This window comes from Salmo salar, chromosome ssa28, assembly GCF_905237065.1.
Source record: "Salmo salar chromosome ssa28, Ssal_v3.1, whole genome shotgun sequence".
Taxonomy (NCBI): Eukaryota; Metazoa; Chordata; class Actinopteri; order Salmoniformes; family Salmonidae; genus Salmo; species Salmo salar.
In genome coordinates, this window is record NC_059469.1 from 26561734 (window position 1) to 26586686 (window position 24953).

At 43.4% G+C, this 24953-nt stretch overlaps 1 protein-coding gene across 4 annotated transcripts in view; it reads right to left on the reverse strand.

Moving 5' to 3' along the window:
* Nucleotides 1–1242: 1242 nt before the first annotated feature.
* LOC106589770 (slit homolog 1 protein) overlaps nucleotides 1243–24953 on the reverse strand; it is a 230758-nt gene continuing 207047 nt past the window's right edge. For 2 of the 4 annotated variants that reach the window (XM_045710028.1, XM_045710026.1), the window contains 13 exons: nucleotides 18943–19014; nucleotides 17076–17147; nucleotides 13627–13790; nucleotides 11684–11808; nucleotides 10922–11159; nucleotides 10714–10807; nucleotides 10476–10613; nucleotides 9241–9490; nucleotides 8940–9070; nucleotides 8591–8745; nucleotides 6764–7052; nucleotides 5787–5998; nucleotides 1243–3283 (listed from right to left, as the gene is read on the reverse strand). In XM_045710028.1, coding sequence (XP_045565984.1) covers nucleotides 3045–3283; nucleotides 5787–5998; nucleotides 6764–7052; nucleotides 8591–8745; nucleotides 8940–9070; nucleotides 9241–9490; nucleotides 10476–10613; nucleotides 10714–10807; nucleotides 10922–11159; nucleotides 11684–11808; nucleotides 13627–13790; nucleotides 17076–17147; nucleotides 18943–19014 — 2179 coding nt within the window. In that variant the 3' untranslated portion in view covers nucleotides 1243–3044. The remainder of the gene's footprint in view (nucleotides 3284–5786; nucleotides 5999–6763; nucleotides 7053–8590; nucleotides 8746–8939; nucleotides 9071–9240; nucleotides 9491–10475; nucleotides 10614–10713; nucleotides 10808–10921; nucleotides 11160–11683; nucleotides 11809–13626; nucleotides 13791–17075; nucleotides 17148–18942; nucleotides 19015–24953) is intronic. The other 2 variants (XM_045710029.1, XM_045710027.1) reach the window with 1 other exon arrangement.

Consider the following 24953-nt stretch of genomic DNA (forward strand, 5'->3'; position numbering starts at 1 on the left):
TCCACAGTCCTGTAAGTCTCTATCCTGCTCCACAGTACTGTCGGTCTCCATCCTGCTCCACAGTCCTGTAAGTCTCTATCCTGCTTCACCGCCCTGTAGGTCTCCATCCTGCTCCACAGTCCTGTAGGTCTCCATCCTGCTCCACAGTCCTGTAGGTCTCCATCCTGCTCCACAGTCCTGTAGGTCTTCATCCTGCTCCACAGTCCTGTAGGTCTCCATCCTGCTCCACAGTACTGTAGGTCTCCATCCTGCTCCACAGTCCTGTAGGTCTCTATCCTGCTCCACAGTCCTGTAGGTCCTCATCCTGCTCCACAGTACTGTAGGTCTCCATCCTGCTCCACAGTCCTGTAGGTCTCCATCCTGCTCCACAGTCCTGTAGGTCGCCATCCTGCTCCACAGTCCTGTAGGTCTCCATCCTGCTCCACAGTACTGTAGGTCTCCATCCTGCTCCACAGTCCTGTAGGTCTTCATCCTGCTCCACAGTACTGTAGGTCTCCATCCTGCTCCACAGTACTGTAGGTCGCCATCCTACGCCACAGTACTGTAGGTCTCCATCCTGCTCCACAGTACTGTAGGTCGCCATCCTACGCCACAGTACTGTAGGTCTCCATCCTGCTCCACAATACTGTAGGTCGCCATCCTACGCCACAGTACTGTAGGTCTCCATCCTGCTCCACAGTCCTGTAGGTCTCCATCCTGCTCCACAGTCCTGTAGGTCTCCATCCTGCTCCACAGTCCTGTAGGTCCTCATCCTGCTCCACAGTACTGTAGGTCTCCATCCTGCTCCACAGTCCTGTAGGTCGCCATCCTGCTCCACAGTCCTGTAGGTCTCCATCCTGCTCCACAGTCCTGTAGGTCTCCATCCTGCTCCACAGTACTGTAGGTCGCCGTCTTCGTGCACATCCACGATAAGTAAGCTTCCTACAGCAGATAAGTTTGTCAACTGTGACTGTTTCACTTGAATCTTATAATTACTTCTATCTACGACAGAAAATGTCCCCAATTTAAAATGACAGAAATTCAACCGAACCCTTCAACAAAATCAACACGACGATCAAAACCCTTTCACTATATTTCAGAGTATGGTAAATACAGGAGAAATCTATTTCAGAGCAGGAGGGGCATCTCTCTCATTTGTATTTTAACTCCACCCACTCGGGCCCAATAGACAATGAGGAATGTGTCTGAGCCAGAGGGTACAAACACTGTCTTAAATGGCTGATGTCACAAATACCTTACAGCTTTTCTTTTTTGTTACACTAGTTTTTATTGTAACTTTGAATTGTTTTTTTCCCAATAATTTTTGAAAATCTGCAACAATTATTATGCCTTTTATACTCTACAGGAAAAAGTCTTAAGATAAAATAAATAAAACAAAACAGCAGACAGACTTTTAAATGAATTAGATGTCATATTCACATGGAAGACAACATATACAATATTAAACGTGTTTTTACATAAATACTGCCTCCTATAGAACAAGGCCAACCATTCGCTACCTTGTTTTGGACAATTACAAACTAGCTTGTTTGAGCACGTGAAATAAACAAATGAAAACAGCTATGGAACCAATCAAATGCCATCCTGCCTGTTCCACTGGAAGCTTCCAGAAAACACAGATTTACTATTTAACATATAAAAATACTATACCAAAATGAAATACAAATATATATATATATTAGAATCTGTTCGGCATTACTGTATAAAGAGAGGGCTAAAGGAGTTAGGTTACATCAGAAAACAAAATATAATGCAAAACAAATCATTGAAATTAGACATAACAAAACAAACAAAAAATTATATTCTGCACCTTTGTTCTGTAATAATATACATCATGATAATAAAAAGCTCTACATATCCATTTGCAAACTTCTCCTCACATGCAACAGTTTGCACACGTTTAATACTGAAGGCATTGAGGGGCCTAATCATCCTCCTGCTCAAAGGGGGGAGGGCTTATGCAAATCATCATCCTGCTCAAAGGAGGGAGGGCTTATGCAAATCATCCTGAGGCAATGCATGTTGGGATATGGGTCTCCAACAGGCACTGCCTGCTCCAGATGGGGTTATAACTTATAGCCTACAGTAGGGAATTGGAGAGTCTACCTGCATCACAATGTGTATTGATTCTAATGAAATGACCTTTCTGCTCAGACAGAAAATGTGTGTTTGTGTGTGTGTGTTTCCTTCTGCTCAGACAAGGCCATTCTCTACTGTGTGGGTGCATGTATGTGTGTGCACTGTGAAGGGCACTGATTCTCCGTGCTGGTATTCAGTACAGTAGTGTTATAAATAAGGAAAATAATGGACATATCTTGTTCTAAAGACTCCAGGAGTCTAATAAACTTTGGACTAGACCAGCTATAGCCCGCCCTAGCTCTGCTCAGCCCAGCACAGCTCAACTGCAATCCGGCCCAGCCCAGCCCAGCCCAGCTAAGCCTGACCTTATTTGGCTCAACTCAGCCCAGGCAAGCTTATACCAGCCCTGCCCAGCTTCTGCTCAGCTCCAGCGCAGCTCCAGCCCAGCTCCAGCCCTTGCCTAACCAAACTCAACTACAGCCCAACCACAGTCTCCTCCCTCTCTTTCAATATCTCTGTACCTCTTCCCTCCTGCCACCCTGACCAGGCCAGACGCTACATTACACACACTGCCATCAAGAAGAAAAGATGAGAGATGGTGCTTAGGCTATCTGGAACCTAATGGATGGATGGCCAAGAGGCTGAAGGTTTAGACCATGTGTGTATGAGGGGTTGGTTGAGTCCTTGCTCTGAATGCAACTCCTTTGACATCTTTAGAACCCTTCGAAACAATGTTGCAGATACAATGGTTTGGTTGTTGTTGTGTTTCCTCTGTGTTTCTGTACGTCACACACCCAAAGAAAGAGGAGGTAATGTCCTATTTTATAAAGATTGTTGTCCATAATACATAGAGGTTTTTATATATATTTCTTTATACTATTTCTCTTATTTCTTCTTCCTCTCCGGTTCTCTCTCTCTGTGGTGCATTCGGCGGCGGCGACGATAGCAGGTTTGTGTGAAGCGTGCTACATACAGCCCACGCAGCCACACTTGATGGTCTTCTCCACTTCCTCGCTGAATGATCTTCCATCACTGCACTCAAAGGTGTATTTCCGACGTTTCATTCGCTGGCTGGCGCAGCAGGCACCCGTGTCGCAGGCACCGGAGCACTCTACCCAGGAGACCATGCGTGTGGTCTGGCAGATGGTGTATCCACGCTGCACCTGGTAGAAGTCCCTCACAGGCTCCCCTCGACACACTGACTCTGTAGGGGAGGAAAGGGAGACATTCTGACTCTGTAGGGGAGGAAAGATGGAGACTCTGACTCTGTAGGGGAGGAAAGATAGAGACACTAACTCTGTAGGGGAGGAAAGATAGAGACACTGACTCGGTAGGGGAGGAAAGATAGAGACACTCTGACTCTGTAGGGGAGGAAAGATAGAGACACTGACTCGGTAGGGGAGGAAAGATAGAGACACTCTGACTCTGTAGGGGAGGAAAGATAGAGACACTGACTCGGTAGGGGAGGAAAGATAGAGACACTCTGACTCGGTAGGGGAGGAAAGATAGAGACACTGACTCTATAGGGGAGGAAAGATAGAGACACTGACTCTGTAGGGGAGGAAAGATAGAGACACTGACTCTGTAGGGGAGGAAAGATAGAGACACTGACTCTGTAGGGGAGGAAAGATAGAGACACTGACTCTGTAGGGGAGGAAAGATAGAGACACTGACTCTGTAGGGGAGGAAAGATAGAGACACTGACTCTGTAGGGGAGGAAAGATAGAGACTCTGACTTGGTAGGGGAGGAAAGATAGAGACACTCTGACTCTGTAGGGGAGGAAAGATAGAGACACTGACTCGGTAGGGGAGGAAAGATAGAGACACTCTGACTCGGTAGGGGAGGAAAGATAGAGACACTGACTCTATAGGGGAGGAAAGATAGAGACACTGACTCTGTAGGGGAGGAAAGATAGAGATACTGACTCTGTAGGGGAGGAAAGATAGAGACACTGACTCTGTAGGGGAGGAAAGATAGAGACACTGACTCTGTAGGGGAGGAAAGATAGAGACACTGACTCGGTAGGGGAGGAAAGATAGAGACTCTGACTCGGTAGGGGAGGAAAGATAGAGACACTCTGACTCGGTAGGGGAGGAAAGATGGAGACTCTGACTCGGTAGGGGAGGAAAGATAGAGACACTGACTCTGTAGGGGAGGAAAGATAGAGACTCTGACTCTGTAGGGGAGGAAAGATAGAGACACTGACTCGGTAGGGGAGGAAAGATGGAGACACTGACTCTGTAGGGGAGGAAAGATAGAGACTCTGACTCTGTAGGGGAGGAAAGATAGAGACACTGACTCGGTAGGGGAGGAAAGATAGAGACACTGACTCTGTAGGGGAGGAAAGATAGAGACACTGACTCTGTAGGGGAGGAAAGATAGAGACACTGACTCTGTAGGGGAGGAAAGATAGAGACTCTGACTCGGTAGGGGAGGAAAGATAGAGACACTGACTCTGTAGGGGAGGAAAGATAGAGACACTGACTCGGTAGGGGAGGAAAGATAGAGACACTCTGACTCTGTAGGGGAGGAAAGATAGAGACACTGACTCTATAGGGGAGGAAAGATAGAGACACTCTGACTCTGTAGGGGAGGAAAGATAGAGACACTGACTCTGTAGGGGAGGAAAGATAGAGACACTGACTCTGTAGGGGAGGAAAGATAGAGACACTGACTCTGTAGGGGAGGAAAGATAGAGACACTGACTCGGTAGGGGAGGAAAGATAGAGACTCTGACTCGGTAGGGGAGGAAAGATAGAGACTCTGACTCGGTAGGGGAGGAAAGATAGAGACACTCTGACTCGGTAGGGGAGGAAAGATGGAGACTCTGACTCGGTAGGGGAGGAAAGATAGAGACACTGACTCTGTAGGGGAGGAAAGATAGAGACTCTGACTCGGTAGGGGAGGAAAGATAGAGACACTGACTCTGTAGGGGAGGAAAGATGGAGACACTGACTCTGTAGGGGAGGAAAGATAGAGACACTGACTCGTTAGGGGAGGAAAGATAGAGACACTGACTCTGTAGGGGAGGAAAGATAGAGACTCTGACTCTGTAGGGGAGGGAAGATAGAGACACTGACTCGGTAGGGGAGGAAAGATGGAGACACTGACTCTGTAGGGGAGGAAAGATAGAGACTCTGACTCTGTAGGGGAGGAAAGATAGAGACACTGACTCGGTAGGGGAGGAAAGACAGAGACAATGACTCTGTAGGGGAGGAAAGATAGAGACACTGACTCTGTAGGGGAGGAGCCCACATTAAGATACATTTCAAGAAAGTTTAATTAGCACAACATTTTAAATGTTTCTGACACAAAATCACTCAGCCTTCTTGGGAACTTTTAGTTGGTTTGGGCTGGATTAGCTCTTGGTCTGTTTGTATCAAAGACAAGCGACAACAGAGACAAGATGAGTAAACTAGGATGACAGACAGTCCACAACGAGAAAGATAAGCTCACTCTCTCTCCCATCTGCATCACAGAGTTCTCTGTGTTTCCACAGTAGTAATAAGTGTGTATGTGTGTGTCCTCCTACCTGCGTCACACAGCTCTCCGCTGTATCCACAGTAGTAATAAGTGTGTGTATCTCCTACCTGCGTCACACAGCTCTCCGCTGTATCCACAGTAGTAATAAGTGTGTGTATCTCCTACCTGCGTCACACAGCTCTCCGCTGTATCCACAGTAGTAATAAGTGTGTGTATCTCCTACCTGCGTCACACAGCTCTCCGCTGTATCCGGCCTCACAGTGACAGTAGGCGTCTCTTGAATCAGACATCTGGCAGCGTCCATGTTTACAGTTGTGGCTGCGGCAGGGGTTAAGCAGCTCCCCCTGCTGGTTACACAGGGCACCACGGTAACCCTCCACACACTCACAGCGGTACGACTGCAGGTCAAGGGGAATACACTTCCCATGCACACACCTAGGAAGAGGGAATATAAATTAATCAATCAATATTCACTACATGACCAAAATTATGTGGACACCTGCTGGTCGAACAAAATCATGGGTGTCAATATTGAGTTGGTCCCCCTTTGCAGCTATAACAGCCTCCACTCTTCTGGGAAGGTTTTCCACTAGATGTTGTAACATTGCTGAGGGGACTTGCTTCCATTCAGAGCATTAGTGAGTTCAGGCACTGATGCTGGGCGATTAGGCCTGGCTTGCAGCTGGTTGAGAGAATGCCAAGAGTGTGCAAGCTGTCATCAAGGCAAAGGATGGCTACCAAAATATATTTTGATTTGTTTAACTCTTTTTTTGGTTACTACATAATTCCATATGTGTTATTTCATAGTTTTGATGTCTTCACTATTATTCTACAATGTATAAAATAGTGAAAATAAAGAAAAATCCTTGAATGTGTAGATGTGGCTCAGTTGGTAGAGCGTGGTGTTTGCAACGCCAGCATGGTGTGTGCAACGCCGGGGTTGTGGGTTCGATTCCCACGGGGGTCCAGTACAAAAAAATCAAAAAATGTATGAAATGTATGCACTCACTACTGTAAGTCGCTCTGGATAAGAGTGTCTGCTAAATGACTAAAATGTAAATGTAATGTGTCCAACCTTTTGAGTGGTACTGCATGTAATGATTTGTCTCAAACTGTTCATATGAATTGCTGTTTGAGACTTGGTGAAAACCAAGTGAAATGTAGTGCATTATCATCATAACCCCAGTGGTCTGTTCCTACTTGCTGCCCTGGCATGGGTTGGCGGCAGGCTGGTCACAGTGTGGTCCGCTCCAGCCTGGCTGGCAGTGGCAGACTGGTCCCTGTGCCCCGTCTGGCTGGCAGATACCATGCAGGCAGTAGATCTTCCTACAGGGCTCACAGCCTGGCACCACGCCCGGCTTCATCTGGGTCTTAGTGAAGTCCTGCAGCTCGTTGTTGATATACAGGTTCTGGATGCAGCCGTGGAAACTGGAGCCATTCTGGATCTGCCACAGACGGAAGGCTGCGGAGTGGACGTCCACAGGCATACCTGAGAGACAGAGGGGATGGAGATAGAGGAGGAAGAAGGGATATGTTGGTTAGAGTTGTATGGGAGTGGTGAGCAGGGGAAGCAGAGAAACAGCTAACACAGAACTGATATGGAGGTAATGAAGGAAGAGCCATGTGCAAGTGAATATACTGCAGCCATCTGATAGAAGTGTGACAAGTTAGGAGAACTAAGGGCCGAATCTTCCAACACTTTCACTAACGTCAACATCTGATTTATAGGACATGTTGGTGCAGAATGAATAAATATGCTACTGAGCCAGTAGGGAGGGAAAGTATGGAGCCGGGTCCAATCTTTTTAATGAAAATTTGATCAAAGAATTCAATAAAATAATTAACATTTGACTTTTTTTTATTCAACAGTCTCTCTGATATAATACAGTGATTTGACACTAATTTAATTCCGAAACAGCATCTTTGAAACAGGACAGTGAAAAGGAGAAGGGGTATTGGGTGATGTGTAGCATACTCTTTCATACAGTGTCCAACAGTCACAAATATACGTAACAGTGCAGTACACCACAGTAGAGTACAATACACCACAGTACAGTACAATACACCACAGTACAGTACATCGCAGCACCAAAACATAATATCACAAACTCTGGACACACAGCCATGTCTGATATCAGATCAGTTCTATTTCAACACTCAACGCTTTAATATCAAGAATGGCTTGTTGGGTTACAGAGCATTACTCACAAGTTCGGGGCGGCAGGTAGCCTAGTGTTTAGAGCATTGGGCCAGTAACCGAAAGGTTGCTAGATCGAATACCTGAGCTGGCAAGGTAAAAATCTGTATTTCTGCCCACTGTTCCTAGGCCGTTATTGTAATTAAGAATGTGTTTCTTATCTGACTTGCCTAGTTAAATAAAATATATATATTTTAAAAAGTTTAAAAAATAAATAAGGAAATCATAAGCCATGCCAATATACCACCTCACATATCCAGAGTGAAGACTGTGTCTGGTAGGACAGAGATAGAGATCTATAGCAATGTGTTTAATAAGGATGAATGAAAACTGGAAATAGTAGGAATCACAGAAATAGAAGACTATACAGTATGTATTATATGGTAGGAATACTGTATGTATTCTGAACACTGGGCTTTGAGAGGTGACGCTCATAGGGCCAAGGGTGTAATGATGTGCTCTATATTAGACACCAGTTTTGCAGTGTTGCTGAGTGTTTGTATATGTGTGTATGGGGTTTATATTGTAGGCAGGAGTATGTAGCTTTATCAGTGTGTTTTCTTTTAAATGTGTGTGTGTTTGTATGCTGGACGTGCTCTAACAAACACAGTGGTTATGGGGGATGGACTGGGTGAATTGAGGTTTGGAGTTGGGTAGGTTGCAGGATTGGGTCAGGGTGGGCTCGCTTGCGGTAGTTGGGGTTTTGGGATGGGGGTTGGGGTGGGGGTGGGGTTGGGTTGCAGTGGGGGGTGACATTGACAGTAGTGTAGTAGTTGTAGTGCCTGCAGCAGAGGAGGAGGAAGTGGGTGTGTTCTGGAGAGGGCCCCTACCCCCCACGTATAGCGGAGCCTCCCCATTGAGGGGCCGGACCCCCCTCAGGCTATCCATGGTGGTGGGGAGACCCCCGTCGATGGACAGGTTCACCATCTGGTCAAAGGTCACCAGCTCCACCGTGTGGAACTGACCGTCGTTGATTGTCTCAGTACTGCAGACAGAGAGGGAGGGAGGGAGAAATAACCAGGAGAGAGTGTAAGAAAGAGACAGACAATGTTGCTGTTGTGCTTATGTGTTTGTTTGTTTGTCTGTGTATGTGTGTGTGTGTGTAGTCTGTGTGATTACGTGTGTGTGTGTGTGTGTGTGTGTGTGTGTGTGTGTGTGTTTGCACATGTGTGTGTTTACCTGTAGATAGCATGTCCAGGCTGGCTACCAGGGTCGTAGCTGACCTTAACGTGACCTTGATACATCTCTACAGCGATGTGATCATTGTCTCCATTATACAGCAGGATACCGTTCTCCTCCGCTGTCGACACCTGGGGGGACATATCACAATAGAATGAAAGGTATGCACATTTCCCTTTGACATCACTGTCACAATACAAAAATCCAAGTTACTGTACATGCATGATCTCAAGCACATGCCTGTTGAATTGTTCATTCAGTACCTGCAGTGTATAAGCTGTGTGTGTGTGTGTTACAGTACCTGTAGTGAGATGTTAGATACCTGCAGTGTGATGTTAGCCTGGGGCCAGTTCTTGAGGTCAGAGAGCAGCAGGTAGGAGTCTCTGTCTACAAAGTTAACGCTGACCAGCTTCTCACAACGAGGCCCTCCGAACCCAGGGAGACACTGGCACAGTGCCCGGCCTGCCCGCTCCACACACGGGGCACCGTTCTGGCAGTCTGCCAGGTCACACAGAGAACGCGGGGAGGGGGGCTCCTCACACAACTGACCACTACGGGAGGATGAGGGAGGGGAGGTTGAGAGACAGAGAGAGACAGAGAGAGAGAGCGAGACAGAGGAGAGACAGAGAGAGAGAGAGAGAGAGAGAGCGAGACAGAGGAGAGACAGAGAGAGAGAGAGAGAGAGACAGAGGAGAGACAGACAGAGAGAGAGAGAGCGATAAGGGTGAGTAAGTCAAAATGATAGATTCAGAGACTTTAGAATCTTCACTGCTGAAGAAGAAGAAGTAGCACAGATGGCTTGATATTGTTCTAAGTTGTGTGTGAGTTATATGGTTTGTGTGTGAGTTCTATGGTTTGTGTGTGAGTTCTATGGTTTGTGTGTGAGTTCTATGGTTTGTGTGTGTGTTCTAAGGTTTGTGTGTGAGTTCTAAGGTTTGTGTGTGAGTTCTAAGGTGTGTGTGTGTGAGTTCTAAGGTTTGTGTGTGTGTTCTAAGGTTTGTGTGTGTGTTCTAAGGTTTGTGTGTGAGTTCTAAGGTTTGTGTGTGAGTTGTAAGGTTTGTGTGTGAGTTGTAAGGTTTGTGTGTGTGTTGTAAGGTTTGTGTGCGAGTTGTAAGGTTTGTGTGTGAGTTGTAAGGTTTGTGTGTGAGTTGTAAGGTTTGTGTGCGAGTTGTAAGGTTTGTGTGCGAGTTGTAAGGTTTGTGTGCGAGTTGTAAGGTTTCTGTGTGAGTTCTAAGGTTTGTGTGTGTGTTGTAAGGTTTGTGTGTGTGTTGTAAGGTTTGTGTGTGAGTTGTAAGGTTTGTGTGTGTGTTGTAAGGTTTGTGTGTGAGTTGTAAGGTTTGTGTGTGTGTTGTAAGGTTTGTGTGTGTGTTGTAAGGTTTGTGTGTGAGTTGTAAGGTTTGTGTGTGTGTTGTAAGGTTTGTGTGTGAGTTGTAAGGTTTGTGTGTGTGTTGTAAGGTTTGTGTGTGTGTTGTAAGGTTTGTGTGTGAGTTGTAAGGTTTGTGTGTGTGTTGTAAGGTGTGTGTGCGTGTGCCTCACCTGTATCCGTCGAGGCAGGAGCAGGAGTATCCGTTGAGTTGGTCGACACACTGAGCTCTGTTCTGACAGCGATTCTCCTCACAGTCATCGTAGTCCACACTGCAGTCATCACCGACGTAGCCCGGAGAACACACACACCTGCAACACACACAAACGTGTGTGAGCTTGAGCCAGGGCATTAGGTATGGGTGACAAGGCAAGTCTTTAAGTCCCCCACAGGTTGATATGGTGTACTCACTGGGGCCCAGTAGAGGTGATGAGACAGGTAGACTGGTGTTGACAAGGACTGACACCTGGAGCACACACATCCTCCATCTCCTCACACACCTCCCCTGGAGAGGGAGGGAGAGAGGGAGAGATTACATTGATGGATGAAAAATTGAATCCGAATAGGTCAACTCAACAGCGATAGAGAGAAGGCTAGTCTATAATGTAATGTGTGTTACCTGTGTAGTACAGTGGACAGAGGCAGGTATAGTGGTTGATTCCATCTATACAGGCAGCTCCGTTTCCACAGTCATTATCTTCACAGTCATCTATGTTGGTCAGGCAGGTAGGACCGTCAAAGCCAAGGGGACAGGCACAGCTGTATGCTGCCTCCTCCTCCTCATCGAGTTGGCAGGTGCCCCCGTTGACACAGGGGTTACTGACACACGCGTTCAGAGACGTCTCACAGTTTCTACCCTGCAGACACAAAGAAAAGTTCAGTGGTCACCAGTCGACCCTGTTCCTGGAGAGCTACAGTGTCTGTGAACAAATTGATTACACTCATTAACTCATGACTGAATTTCAAATGAATGCATTTTCATTAATGGAATCAGGTGAGCTAAAGGTGGGCTGGAAGAAAAGCCTGCACAAGCTGAACAACAGGCTTTATAATGTCAGAAGTGGAGAGGTCTTGTCACAAACTCAACAGCCACAAAGACTAGTAAGGACTCGATTCAATCTATATCGCCGAAGTTCAGAGCTATAGTGCACTTGACATTTAAAGGCAATTTACGATTGAGCCGACATATGCAGCGTTTACCGTGAATGCAGTCTCCCCGCGAACGCGGGAACATTGCCTTTAAATTTCGATCACTTCACCAATACGGATTGAATCAAAACCTAATTTTAGCCTAAGTATGTGTTAGAGCTGGACTGGACCAAAAGCATGCACGACATGGCAAGAAGAACACTGCAGGTAAATGGTTAATGTGAGATCTCACCTTGAATTCAGGAGGACAGCTACACCTGTAGATCTCTACCAGATCACTGTGACAGATCCCTTGGTTGACACACGGACTGGACAGGCACGGGTTACACTTGGCCAGGACGATGCTGTCCACCTCACCTAACACACATTTGATCATTTTAGATGACGCCTATCTTTCTTGTTCATTTGGTTTTTAACTATTGGTATTTTATTAGGATCCCAATCAGCTGTTGCGATAGCAGCAGTTACTCTTCCTGGGGTCCACACAAAACATGAAACATGACTTAATACAGAACGTTAATAGACAAGAACAGCTCAAGGACAGAACTACATCAATGTAAAATGGCACACATATCCTACATATCAGTACATACAAACAATATCTAGGTCAAATAGGGGAGAGGTGTTGATTTATCTGTTTTTTTAAACCAGGTTTGCTGTTCACTTGAGCAATATGAGATGGAACGGAGTTCCATGCAATCATGGCTCTATATAATACTGTATGCTTTCTTGAATTTGTTCTGGATTTGGGGATTTTACTTTTAGCCAAGAGAGACTGGCCTGCATAGTATTGATGTTAGTCCTCTGATTACAGTGAAGAGCAAGACGTGGGGCTCTGTTCTGGGCCAGCTGAAGTTCTTCTATGTCCTTCCTAGCAGCACCTGACTATCTGACTGGGCAACAATCAAGATAAGATAAAACTACAGCCTGCACGACTTGATTTGTAGAGTGTGGTGTCATAAAAACAGACCATCTCTGTATCACGGCCAGATCTCTCCCCATCTTCACAGCCATTGAATAAATATGTTTTGACCATGACAGTTTACAATCCAAGGTAACACCAAGTAATTTAGTCTCCTCAACTTGCTCAACAGACATATTATTCATTATCAGATTAAGCTGAAGTCTAGAATTTAGGGAATGATTTTTACTAAATACAATTCTTAGTTTCTGAGATGTTCAGGGCTATGTTCGTTTTATTACTAGCCACCCATTCTAAAACTGACTGCAACTCTGTTTAGGGTTGCAGTGATTTTTACTAGCTGTGGTTGCTGACACGTATAGGTTTGAATCATCAGCATACATATACACACAGGCTTTGTTTAATACCAGTGGCAGGTCATTGGTAAAAATAGAAAAGAGTAGAGGGCCAAGAGAGCTGCCCTGCAGTACACCACACTTTACATATACAGTGCCTCCAGAAAGTATTCATACCCCTTGACTTATTCCACATATACAGCATGAATTCAACATGGATTGCATTTTTAAAATTCTCACACATCTACACACAATACCACATAATGACAAAGTGAAAACATGTTTTTAGAAATTTGTGCAAATGTAGAATTGTGATGAGGCATATATCTGGGGAAGGGTATAAAACATGCTCTAGAGTGTTGAAAGTTTCCAAGAGCACAGTGGTCTCCATCATTGGGAAATTGAAAAAACAGGCACAGTTCAACACCCATCTAACACCATCCCTATCGTGAAGCATGATGGTGGCAGCATCATGCTATGTGGATGCTTTTCAGCGGCAAGGACTGGGAGACTGGTAAGGATAGAGGGAACAATGAATGGAGCCAAATACAGGCACATCCTTGATGAGATCCTGCTTCAGAGTGCAAACTATCGTAGATTGGGGTGAAGATTTGCGCTCTAACAGGACAATGACTCCCCAGTATACAACCAAAGCAACGCTGGTAGGGCTTCAGAACAAGAATGTGAAAGTCTTTGAGTGGCCCAGACTTGAATCCCATTGAAAATCTGTGGAAAGATTGCTGTTCACCCAAGGTCCCCATCTAACTTAACAGAGCTTGAGAAAATCTGCAAGGAAGAATGGGACAAAGTCCCCAAAACCAGATGCGCAAAGCTGATACAGACATACCCAAGTTGACTCAAAGCTGTAATTAAAGTATTGACTCAGGGGTGTGGATTAAACTAAATGAATTAACCCACCGTGGCACTCAAACTTCTTGGCAGGGGTGGTGAGCAGCAGCTTGCCCTCCATGCCCGTAGGTCCGGCACATCGGGCGATGCCTGGCTCCTTGTAGCCCGTCTTCACCCAGTCAGACAGCCAGAGCAGACGGCAGTCACAGTACAGGGGGTTGGCACCAATAGCTCTGAGGGGAAGGGTCAGAGGTTAAGGGTCAGGGACAGGCAGTTGTGGAAAACTGTCGTTTGTTATAAAAATATATATATTTTGTCATACATGAGTAAAAGTAAAGATACCTTAAAAGAAAATTAATCAAGTAAAAGTGAAAGTCGCCCGGGTAACATACTACTTGAATAAAGTACAAAAGTATTTGTTTTTTTACTGAACAAAAATATAAACGCAACATGCAGCAATTTCTAAGATTTTGCACTATAGAACCAGGCCCAGATAATCAGAATTAGTTTTTCCCCACAAAAGGGCTTTATTACAGAAATAAATGCTCCTCCGACATTAAATTATCTGGCAACAGCTCTGGTCGACATTCCTGCAGTCAGCATGCCAATTGCACACTCCCTCAATGCTTGAAACATCTGTAGTATTGTGTTGTGTGACAAAACTGCACATTTTAGAGTGGCCTTTAATTGTCCCCAGCACAAGGTGCACCTGTGTAATGATCATGCTGTTTAATCAGCTTCTTGATATGCCACACCTGTCAGGTGGATGGATTATCTTGACAAAGGATAAAATGCTCACTAACAGGGATGTAAACAAATTTGTGCACAAAATTACAGAGAAATAAGCTTTTTGTGCATATGGAATATTTCTGGGATCTTTTATTTCAGCTCATGAAACAAGTTAAAGTTAAAGTATAAATAATTTAAAATAGTTTTTCATTTTTTTACGGATAGCCAGGGGCACACTCCAACACTCAGACATAATTTACAAATGAAATGTGTGTTTAGTGAGTCCGCCAGATCAGAGGCAGTAGGGGATTACCAGGGATGTTCTCTTGATAAGGAATGTAGTGGAGTAAAAGTAAAAGTGAATTTTAAAGTACAGATACCCCCCCAAAACTATTTAAGTAGTACTTTAAAGTATTTTTACTTAAGTGCTTTACACCACTGGGGGACAGGTTAAGGTCAGTCAGAGGATTGGCACCAATCACCTTGAGGAATCAATCCATCAATCAATTAATCATGGCAGAAAGAAGGATGCATTTTCAGAGATGCATGATGGCTGACGTTCACTAGATGCACTTCTCTATTTGACCAGCAGGTGTCTCTCCCGTCCTTCAGATAACACAGAGCTTCACTCAACTGTTACAGTACAATACTTCCAGAAAGGGGACTAATATTTAAAATTAGGTTAAGGGAAGGGTTATTGTTAAGGTTAGGGGTTTGGTTAAGGTTAGTGTTAAGGATGGGTCAGTTACATATTTTGGCTATTCATGCTGTCAATGGGATGCTGGACAGAACATTTCCCCTAGAATTCCCTTTCTAAAAAAGGACCAGCAAGCTTTACCTCCTTGAAAAGTTAATTTGATGAAAAATATCTCTAATAAAATGACTGTTGGATAACTTATTTGACCAACTGGGGGTTTAAAAACGCTGCCCTCAATCAGAATTGTTCATTGTTCCTGCATGAATCGATGTAGGCACAGTTATGCACAATCAAACAGTCACACGCACACACACACAAACTGTTCCATTACTCAGATTAACAGGCTCATGTTTCAGGTCAGTCCAATAGCTGTCATCTGCTAACATGAAAGCCACTTGACTGTGGATCAATGATTTCCAAAGAGAAGCAACCCCCCCAACTTCTCTAGAACTCATCCCCTACTAACTTCTCTTTCTCTTTCTCTCATCCCCCACTAACTTATCTTTCTCTTTCTCTCATCCCCCACAAACTTCTCTTTCTCTTTCTCTCATCGCCCACTAACTTCTCTAGATCTCATCCCCCACTAACTTCTCTTTCTCTTTCTCTCATCCCCCACTAACTTCTCTTTCTCTTTCTCTCATCCCCCACTAACTTCTCTAGATCTTTCTCTCATCCCCCACTAACTTCTCTAGATCTTTCTCTCATCCCCCACTAACTTCTCTTTCTCTTTCTCTCATCCCCCACTAACTTCTCTTTCTCTTTCTCTCATCCCCTACTAACTTCTCTTTCTCTTTCTCTCATCCCCTACTAACTTCTCTTTCTCTTTCTCTCATCCCCCACTAACTTCTCTTTCTCTTTCTCTCATCCCCACTAACTTCTCTTTCTCTTTATCTCATCCCCTACTAACTTCTCTTTCTCTTTATCTCATCCCCCACTAACTTCTCTTTCTCTTTATCTCATCCCCCACTAACTTCTCTAGATCTTTCTCTTTACCTCATCCCTCAGTACCTTCTCTTACTCTTTATCTCATCCCCCACTAACTTCTCTAGATCTTTCTCTGTACCTCATCCCCCACTAACATATTTTACTCTCTACCTCATCCCCCAGTACCGTCTTTTATATTCATGTTCTTTACCTCCCTGTAATATCTCTCCTCTCTTCTTAAGACACACCTCTAGACCTCTCTCCTCCTTCCTCTGTATTCCCCCTTTCTTCTTCTCATCCTCCCTTATATACCCCTTACATTGCTCTCTCCTTCTCTTCACTGCACTCTCTTCTCCCATTTCCTTTTCTCTCACAACTCTCTCTCATTCTCCATCCGTCTCTCCTCCCCCTCTCTCTCCCTCCCTTGCCCTCTGTTCTCCTGAGATGGATAGGCCTATTGATTTACAGACGATGGCTTTGACATGACAGACAACCTGGACCCCACTGTGAGTAAAGCCCTACTTCAACCTCCCAAAGTCACGTACACACACACACACACACACACACACACACACACACACACACACACACACACACACACACACACACACACACACACACACACACACACACACACACACACACACACACACACACACACACACACACACACACACACACACACACACACACAAACACTCCCTTCACAGCCCACAGACCGCAAGGAATGTTAGTAAAGCTACATGGTGTGTGTTTTGGAGATGTCACATGGAGATGAGACAGTGGAGGGGTCTGTGTGTAACATTAACCACAGCTCTGTGACTGACTAGGGGAGTTCGGTGGCTGTGAAGCCCACCAAACAGCTGTACAGATGGGGCTAGTGTTAGCCACCATCCCCCTGGCACACACACTAGCAGACCAGACCACCTCTGTGTGAGTGGCTAGACTTCAGAAAGTGGGTGGTACAGTAAAGGAAGGACAACAGACAAGATGTTTATGTGAGGAATAGTTTCTTGTGTTTACTTCTTTGCGTGTGTGAAAAGTGTATTCATGTGTGGATTGGTATTACTGGTACCCAGGTGTGTCTGTTTGTGTTTATTGAGCAAGCTCCTGTGTGTGTGTTTGTGTGTGTCCGTGCGTGCGTGCGAGTGTGCGTGTGTGTACTCACAGGTGAGACAGAGAGGCCACATCACTGAAGATGCCGTCAGGAAGCTCGGAGATATCGTTGCCATGGAGAGACCTTAGAGATGACAGACAGAGTGGGAGGTGAACACAGAAACACCTCAACTAGATCGGCTCCCACCGTTCTGTTCCAATGTCCTAAATGTTGGATAAAATGTTTTATAAAGTCGATCGTTTTGATCTCACTGAAGCATATCCACTAGATCTGTTCATATGTTTCTGTAGTCAGACAATGCCGGGTCCTTATGTTGCACTTAGTTGCAGTGGCCCTGAGGTCTACAGGGGAAGAGGAGGGCATGGAGAGAGCTCCCCTCTGAATCAGCTTGCTATTGTTGTCTCTATAGTGACTGCTGCAGTTTTACTGTCTGTCTGTTAAATGTCTGTCTGTCTCTCTGCAGCAGGTCTGGGCAGGGGAAAGGTTGGCTCTATGTCTGTTATCTGGGGCTCAGGGCTGGCTGGAAGAGACAAACACAGGGCTGCAGTGGAATCCAGAGTGGCTAGTGTTAAGTTACTGAACTGAGCACTGAGCAGACTACCTAGGCTGTGATTCCCAGACAGGGTGATAGGGCTCTGTGAGCTAAAGGAGACGGTGAGTATAGAGGAGGGGGGTCTTTGAGTGTGGGAAGGGGGAGTTTGAGCTCTACTGTTTGTTGTGGGGGTGTGAGGAAGGGGGTCTTTGACTATGTGAAGGGGGAGTTTGAGCTCTACTGTTTGTTGTGGGGGTGTGAGGAAGGGGGTCTTTGAGTATGTGAAGGGGGAGTTTGAGCTCTACTGTTTGTTGTGGGGATGTGAGGAAGGGGGTCTTTGAGTATGTGAAGGGGGAGTTTGAGCTCTACTGTTTGTTGTGGGGGTGTGAGGAAGGGGGTCTTTGAGTATGTGAAGGGGGAGCTTGAGCTCTACTGTCTGTTGTGAGGGTGTGAGGGGGGGGGTCTGTCAGAGAGCAGAGCTGCTTCCTTCCTCGTCTTTCATCGAGGTGATTGGATGATGAGCCACTGGGCTTACCGATACATACACGCTGGCACACACACACACACACACACACACACACACACACACACACACACACACACACACACACACACACACACACACACACACACACACACACACACACACACACACACACACACAGGGATTTAATGGCAGTAAAATAATATGGCAGTCCTAATCTGTCAGGCCATTACCAACAGTCTCTGTGTCTTTGGCTGAACACCAGATACTTACTTCTAAACCCATTGGACCCCTGGCCCTGCTTGGCTACCGGCCAAACTAATACTATGCCTTCCTGTTCACTACTAACCCCTGGCTTTCTCTGTATCCTACAACCCTATAATGTATCCATTCTAACCTTCATATGTTACAGCCCATACTAACTGAACACCCTTTAATGCATCCATTCTAACCTTCATACGTTACAGCCCCTACTGACTGGACACCCCTTAATGCATCCATTCTAACCTTCATACGTTACAGCCCCTACTGACTGGACACCCCTTAATGCATCCATTCTAACCTTCATACGTTACAGCCCATACTAATTGGACACCCCTTACCAAGGCAGGGGGTTAGGGCTAAGGGTATAGGCAGGAGAAGATTTTACAGTGGGCAGTTGGCCAGTAGCAATGTCTCAGAGAGAGAGCTAGAAGAGGGGAGGAGACAGGGAGTCAAAGAAAGCTGTTTACTGAGTCCAGATCAGCTTCTCTGGAGTCCTTATATGATTATCAACATCTTCTCTCTACTCCAACAGACACACACACACACACACACACACACACACACACACACACACAGACAGACAGACAGACAGACAGACAGACAGACAGACAGACAGACAGACAGGAGAATGTGCTCACAGTAGTCGAAGGGAGCGCAGTCCACCAAAGGCCAGACTGGGGATGCAGCGCAGAGAGTTATAACTCAGGATCCTGGAATGAGTAATAAACAGGCAGAACACCTTAACATATATCTCTCCTGTTATAACACATCCTAGAATGAGTAAGAAACAGGCAGAACACCTTAACATATATCTCTCCTGGTATAACACATCCTAGAATGAGTAAGAAACAGGCAGAACACCTTAACATATATCTCTCCTGTTATAACACATCCTAGAATGAGTAAGAAACAGGCAGAACACCTTAACATATATCTCTCCTGTTATAACACATCCTAGAATGAGTAATAAACAGGCAGAACACCTTAACATATATCTCTCCTGGTATAACACATCCTAGAATGAGTAAGAAACAGGCAGAACACCTTAACATATATCTCTCCTGTTATAACACATCCTAGAATGAGTAATAAACAGGCAGAACACCTTAACATATATCTCTCCTGGTATAACACATCCTAGAATGAGTAAGAAACAGGCAGAACACCTTAACATATATCTCTCCTGGTATAACACATCCTAGAATGAGTAAGAAACAGGCAGAACACCTTAACATATATCTCTCCTGGTATAACACATCCTAGAATGAGTAATAAACAGGCAGTACACCTTAACATATATCTCTCCTGGTATAACACATCCTAGAATGAGTAATAAACAGGCAGTACACCTTAACATATATCTCTCCTGTTATAACACATCCTAGAATGAGTAAGAAACAGGCAGTACACCTTAACATATATCTCTCCTGTTATAACACATCCTAGAATGAGTAAGAAACAGGCAGAACACCTTAACATATATCTCTCCTGGTATAACACATCCTAGAATGAGTAAGAAACAGGCAGAACACCTTGACATATATCTCTCCTGTTATAACACATCCTAGAATGAGTAAGAAACAGGCAGAACACCTTAACATATATCTCTCCTGGTATAACACATCCTAGAATGAGTAAGAAACAGGCTGAACACCTTAACATATATCTCTCCTGGTATAACACATCCTAGAATGAGTAATAAACAGGCAGAACACCTTAACATATATCTCTCCTGTTATAACACATCCTAGAATGAGTAAGAAACAGGCAGAACACCTTAACATATATCTCTCCTGTTATAACACATCCTAGAATGAGTAAGAAACAGGCAGAACACCTTAACATATATCTCTCCTGGTATAACACATCCTAGAATGAGTAATAAACAGGCAGAACACCTTAACATATATCTCTCCTGTTATAACACATCCTAGAATGAGTAAGAAACAGGCAGTACACCTTAACATATATCTCTCCTGTTATAACACATCCTAGAATGAGTAAGAAACAGGCAGAACACCTTAACATATATCTCTCCTGTTATAACACATCCTAGAATGAGTAAGAAACAGGCAGAACACCTTAACATATATCTCTCCTGTTATAACACATCCTAGAATGAGTAAGAAACAGGCAGAACACCTTAACATATATCTCTCCTGTTATAACACATCCTAGAATGAGTAATAAACAGGCAGAACACCTTAACATATATCTCTCCTGTTATAACACATCCTAGAATGAGTAAGAAACAGGCAGAACACCTTAACATATATCTCTCCTGTTATAACACATCCTAGAATGAGTAAGAAACAGGCAGAACACCTTAACATATATCTCTCCTGGTATAACACATCCTAGAATGAGTAATAAACAGGCAGAACACCTTAACATATATCTCTCCTGGTATAACACATCCTAGAATGAGTAAGAAACAGGCAGAACACCTTGACATATATCTCTCCTGTTATAACACATCCTAGAATGAGTAAGAAACAGGCAGAACACCTTAACATATATCTCTCCTGTTATAACACATCCTAGAATGAGTAAGAAACAGGCAGAACACCTTAACATATATCTCTCCTGTTATAACACATCCTAGAATGAGTAATAAACAGGCAGAACACCTTAACATATATCTCTCCTGTTATAACACATCCTAGAATGAGTAAGAAACAGGCAGAACACCTTAACATATATCTCTCCTGTTATAACACATCCTAGAATGAGTAAGAAACAGGCAGAACACCTTAACATATATCTCTCCTGTTATAACACATCCTAGAATGAGTAAGAAACAGGCAGAACACCTTAACATATATCTCTCCTGTTATAACACATCCTAGAATGAGTAAGAAACAGGCAGAACACCTTAACATATATCTCTCCTGTTATAACACATCCTAGAATGAGTAAGAAACAGGCAGAACACCTTAACATATATCTCTCCTGTTATAACACATCCTAGAATGAGTAATAAACAGGCAGAACACCTTAACATATATCTCTCCTGTTATAACACATCCTAGAATGAGTAATAAACAGGCAGAACACCTTAACATATATCTCTCCTGGTATAACACATCCTAGAATGAGTAAGAAACAGGCAGAACACCTTAACATATATCTCTCCTGGTATAACACATCCTAGAATGAGTAAGAAACAGGCAGAACACCTTAACATATATCTCTCCTGGTATAACACATCCTAGAATGAGTAATAAACAGGCAGAACACCTTAACATATATCTCTCCTGTTATAACACATCCTAGAATGAGTAAGAAACAGGCAGAACACCTTAACATATATCTCTCCTGTTATAACACATCCTAGAATGAGTAAGAAACAGGCAGAACACCTTAACATATATCTCTCCTGTTATAACACATCCTAGAATGAGTAAGAAACAGGCAGAACACCTTAACATATATCTCTCCTGTTATAACACATCCTAGAATGAGTAAGAAACAGGCAGAACACCTTAACATATATCTCTCCTGTTATAACACATCCTAGAATGAGTAAGAAACAGGCAGAACACCTTAACATATATCTCTCCTGGTATAACACATCCTAGAATGAGTAAGAAACAGGCAGAACACCTTAACATATATCTCTCCTGTTATAACACATCCTAGAATGAGTAAGAAACAGGCAGAACACCTTAACATATATCTCTCCTGGTATAACACATCCTAGAATGAGTAAGAAACAGGCAGAACACCTTAACATATATCTCTCCTGTTATAACACATCCTAGAATGAGTAAGAAACAGGCAGAACACCTTAACATATATCTCTCCTGTTATAACACATCCTAGAATGAGTAATAAACAGGCAGAACACCTTAACATATATCTCTCCTGTTATAACACATCCTAGAATGAGTAAGAAACAGGCAGAACACCTTAACATATATCTCTCCTGTTATAACACATCCTAGAATGAGTAAGAAACAGGCAGAACACCTTAACATATATCTCTCCTGGTATAACACATCCTAGAATGAGTAATAAACAGGCAGAACACCTTAACATATATCTCTCCTGTTATAACACATCCTAGAATGAGTAAGAAACAGGCAGAACACCTTAACATATATCTCTCCTGTTATAACACATCCTAGAATGAGTAAGAAACAGGCAGAACACCTTAACATATATCTCTCCTGTTATAACACATCCTAGAATGAGTAAGAAACAGGCAGAACACCTTAACATATATCTCTCCTGGTATAACACATCCTAGAATGAGTAAGAAACAGGCAGAACACCTTAACATATATCTCTCCTGGTATAACACATCCTAGAATGAGTAAGAAACAGGCAGAACACCTTAACATATATCTCTCCTGTTATAACACATCCTAGAATGAGTAAGAAACAGACAGAACACCTTAACATATATCTCTCCTGGTATAACACATCCTAGAATGAGTAAGAAACAGGCAGTACACCTTAACATATATCTCTCCTGGTATAACACATCCTAGAATGAGTAAGAAACAGGCAGAACACCTTAACATATATCTCTCCTGTTATAACACATCCTAGAATGAGTAAGAAACAGGCAGAACACCTTAACATATATCTCTCCTGTTATAACACATCCTAGAATGAGTAAGAAACAGGCAGAACACCTTGACATATATCTCTCCTGTTATAACACATCCTAGAATGAGTAAGAAACAGGCAGAACACCTTAACATATATCTCTCCTGGTATAACACATCCTAGAATGAGTAAGAAACAGGCAGAACACCTTAACATATATCTCTCCTGGTATAACACATCCTAGAATGAGTAAGAAACAGGCAGAACACCTTAACATATATCTCTCCTGTTATAACACATCCTAGAATGAGTAAGAAACAGGCAGAACACCTTAACATATATCTCTCCTGTTATAACACATCCTAGAATGAGTAAGAAACAGGCAGTACACCTTAACATATATCTCTCCTGTTATAACACATCCTAGAATGAGTAAGAAACAGGCAGAACACCTTAACATATATCTCTCCTGTTATAACACATCCTAGAATGAGTAAGAAACAGGCAGAACACCTTGACATATATCTCTCCTGGTATAACACATCCTAGAATGAGTAAGAAACAGGCAGAACACCTTAACATATATCTCTCCTGGTATAACACATCCTAGAATGAGTAAGAAACAGGCAGAACACCTTAACATATATCTCTCCTGTTATAACACATCCTAGAATGAGTAAGAAACAGGCAGAACACCTTAACATATATCTCTCCTGGTATAACACATCCTAGAATGAGTAAGAAACAGGCAGAACACCTTAACATATATCTCTCCTGTTATAACACATCCTAGAATGAGTAAGAAACAGGCAGAACACCTTAACATATATCTCTCCTGTTATAACACATCCTAGAATGAGTAAGAAACAGGCAGAACACCTTGACATATATCTCTCCTGGTATAACACATCCTAGAATGAGTAAGAAACAGGCAGAACACCTTAACATATATCTCTCCTGGTATAACACATCCTAGAATGAGTAATAAACAGGCAGAACACCTTAACATATATCTCTCCTGTTATAACACATCCTAGAATGAGTAAGAAACAGGCAGAACACCTTAACATATATCTCTCCTGTTATAACACATCCTAGAATGAGTAAGAAACAGGCAGAACACCTTAACATATATCTCTCCTGTTATAACACATCCTAGAATGAGTAAGAAACAGGCAGAACACCTTAACATATATCTCTCCTGTTATAACACATCCTAGAATGAGTAAGAAACAGGCAGAACACCTTGACATATATCTCTCCTGTTATAACACATCCTAGAATGAGTAAGAAACAGGCAGAACACCTTAACATATATCTCTCCTGTTATAACACATCCTAGAATGAGTAATAAACAGGCAGAACACCTTAACATATATCTCTCCTGGTATAACACATCCTAGAATGAGTAATAAACAGGCAGAACACCTTAACATATATCTCTCCTGGTATAACACATCCTAGAATGAGTAAGAAACAGGCAGTACACCTTAACATATATCTCTCCTGTTATAACACATCCTAGAATGAGTAAGAAACAGGCAGAACACCTTAACATATATCTCTCCTGTTATAACACATCCTAGAATGAGTAAGAAACAGGCAGAACACCTTAACATATATCTCTCCTGTTATAACACATCCTAGAATGAGTAAGAAACAGGCAGAACACCTTGACATATATCTCTCCTGGTATAACACATCCTAGAATGAGTAAGAAACAGGCAGAACACCTTGACATATATCTCTCCTGGTATAACACATCCTAGAATGAGTAAGAAACAGGCAGAACACCTTAACATATATCTCTCCTGTTATAACACATCCTAGAATGAGTAAGAAACAGGCAGAACACCTTAACATATATCTCTCCTGTTATAACACATCCTAGAATGAGTAAGAAACAGGCAGAACACCTTAACATATATCTCTCCTGTTATAACACATCCTAGAATGAGTAATAAACAGGCAGAACACCTTAACATATATCTCTCCTGTTATAACACATCCTAGAATGAGTAAGAAACAGGCAGTACACCTTAACATATATCTCTCCTGTTATAACACATCCTAGAATGAGTAAGAAACAGGC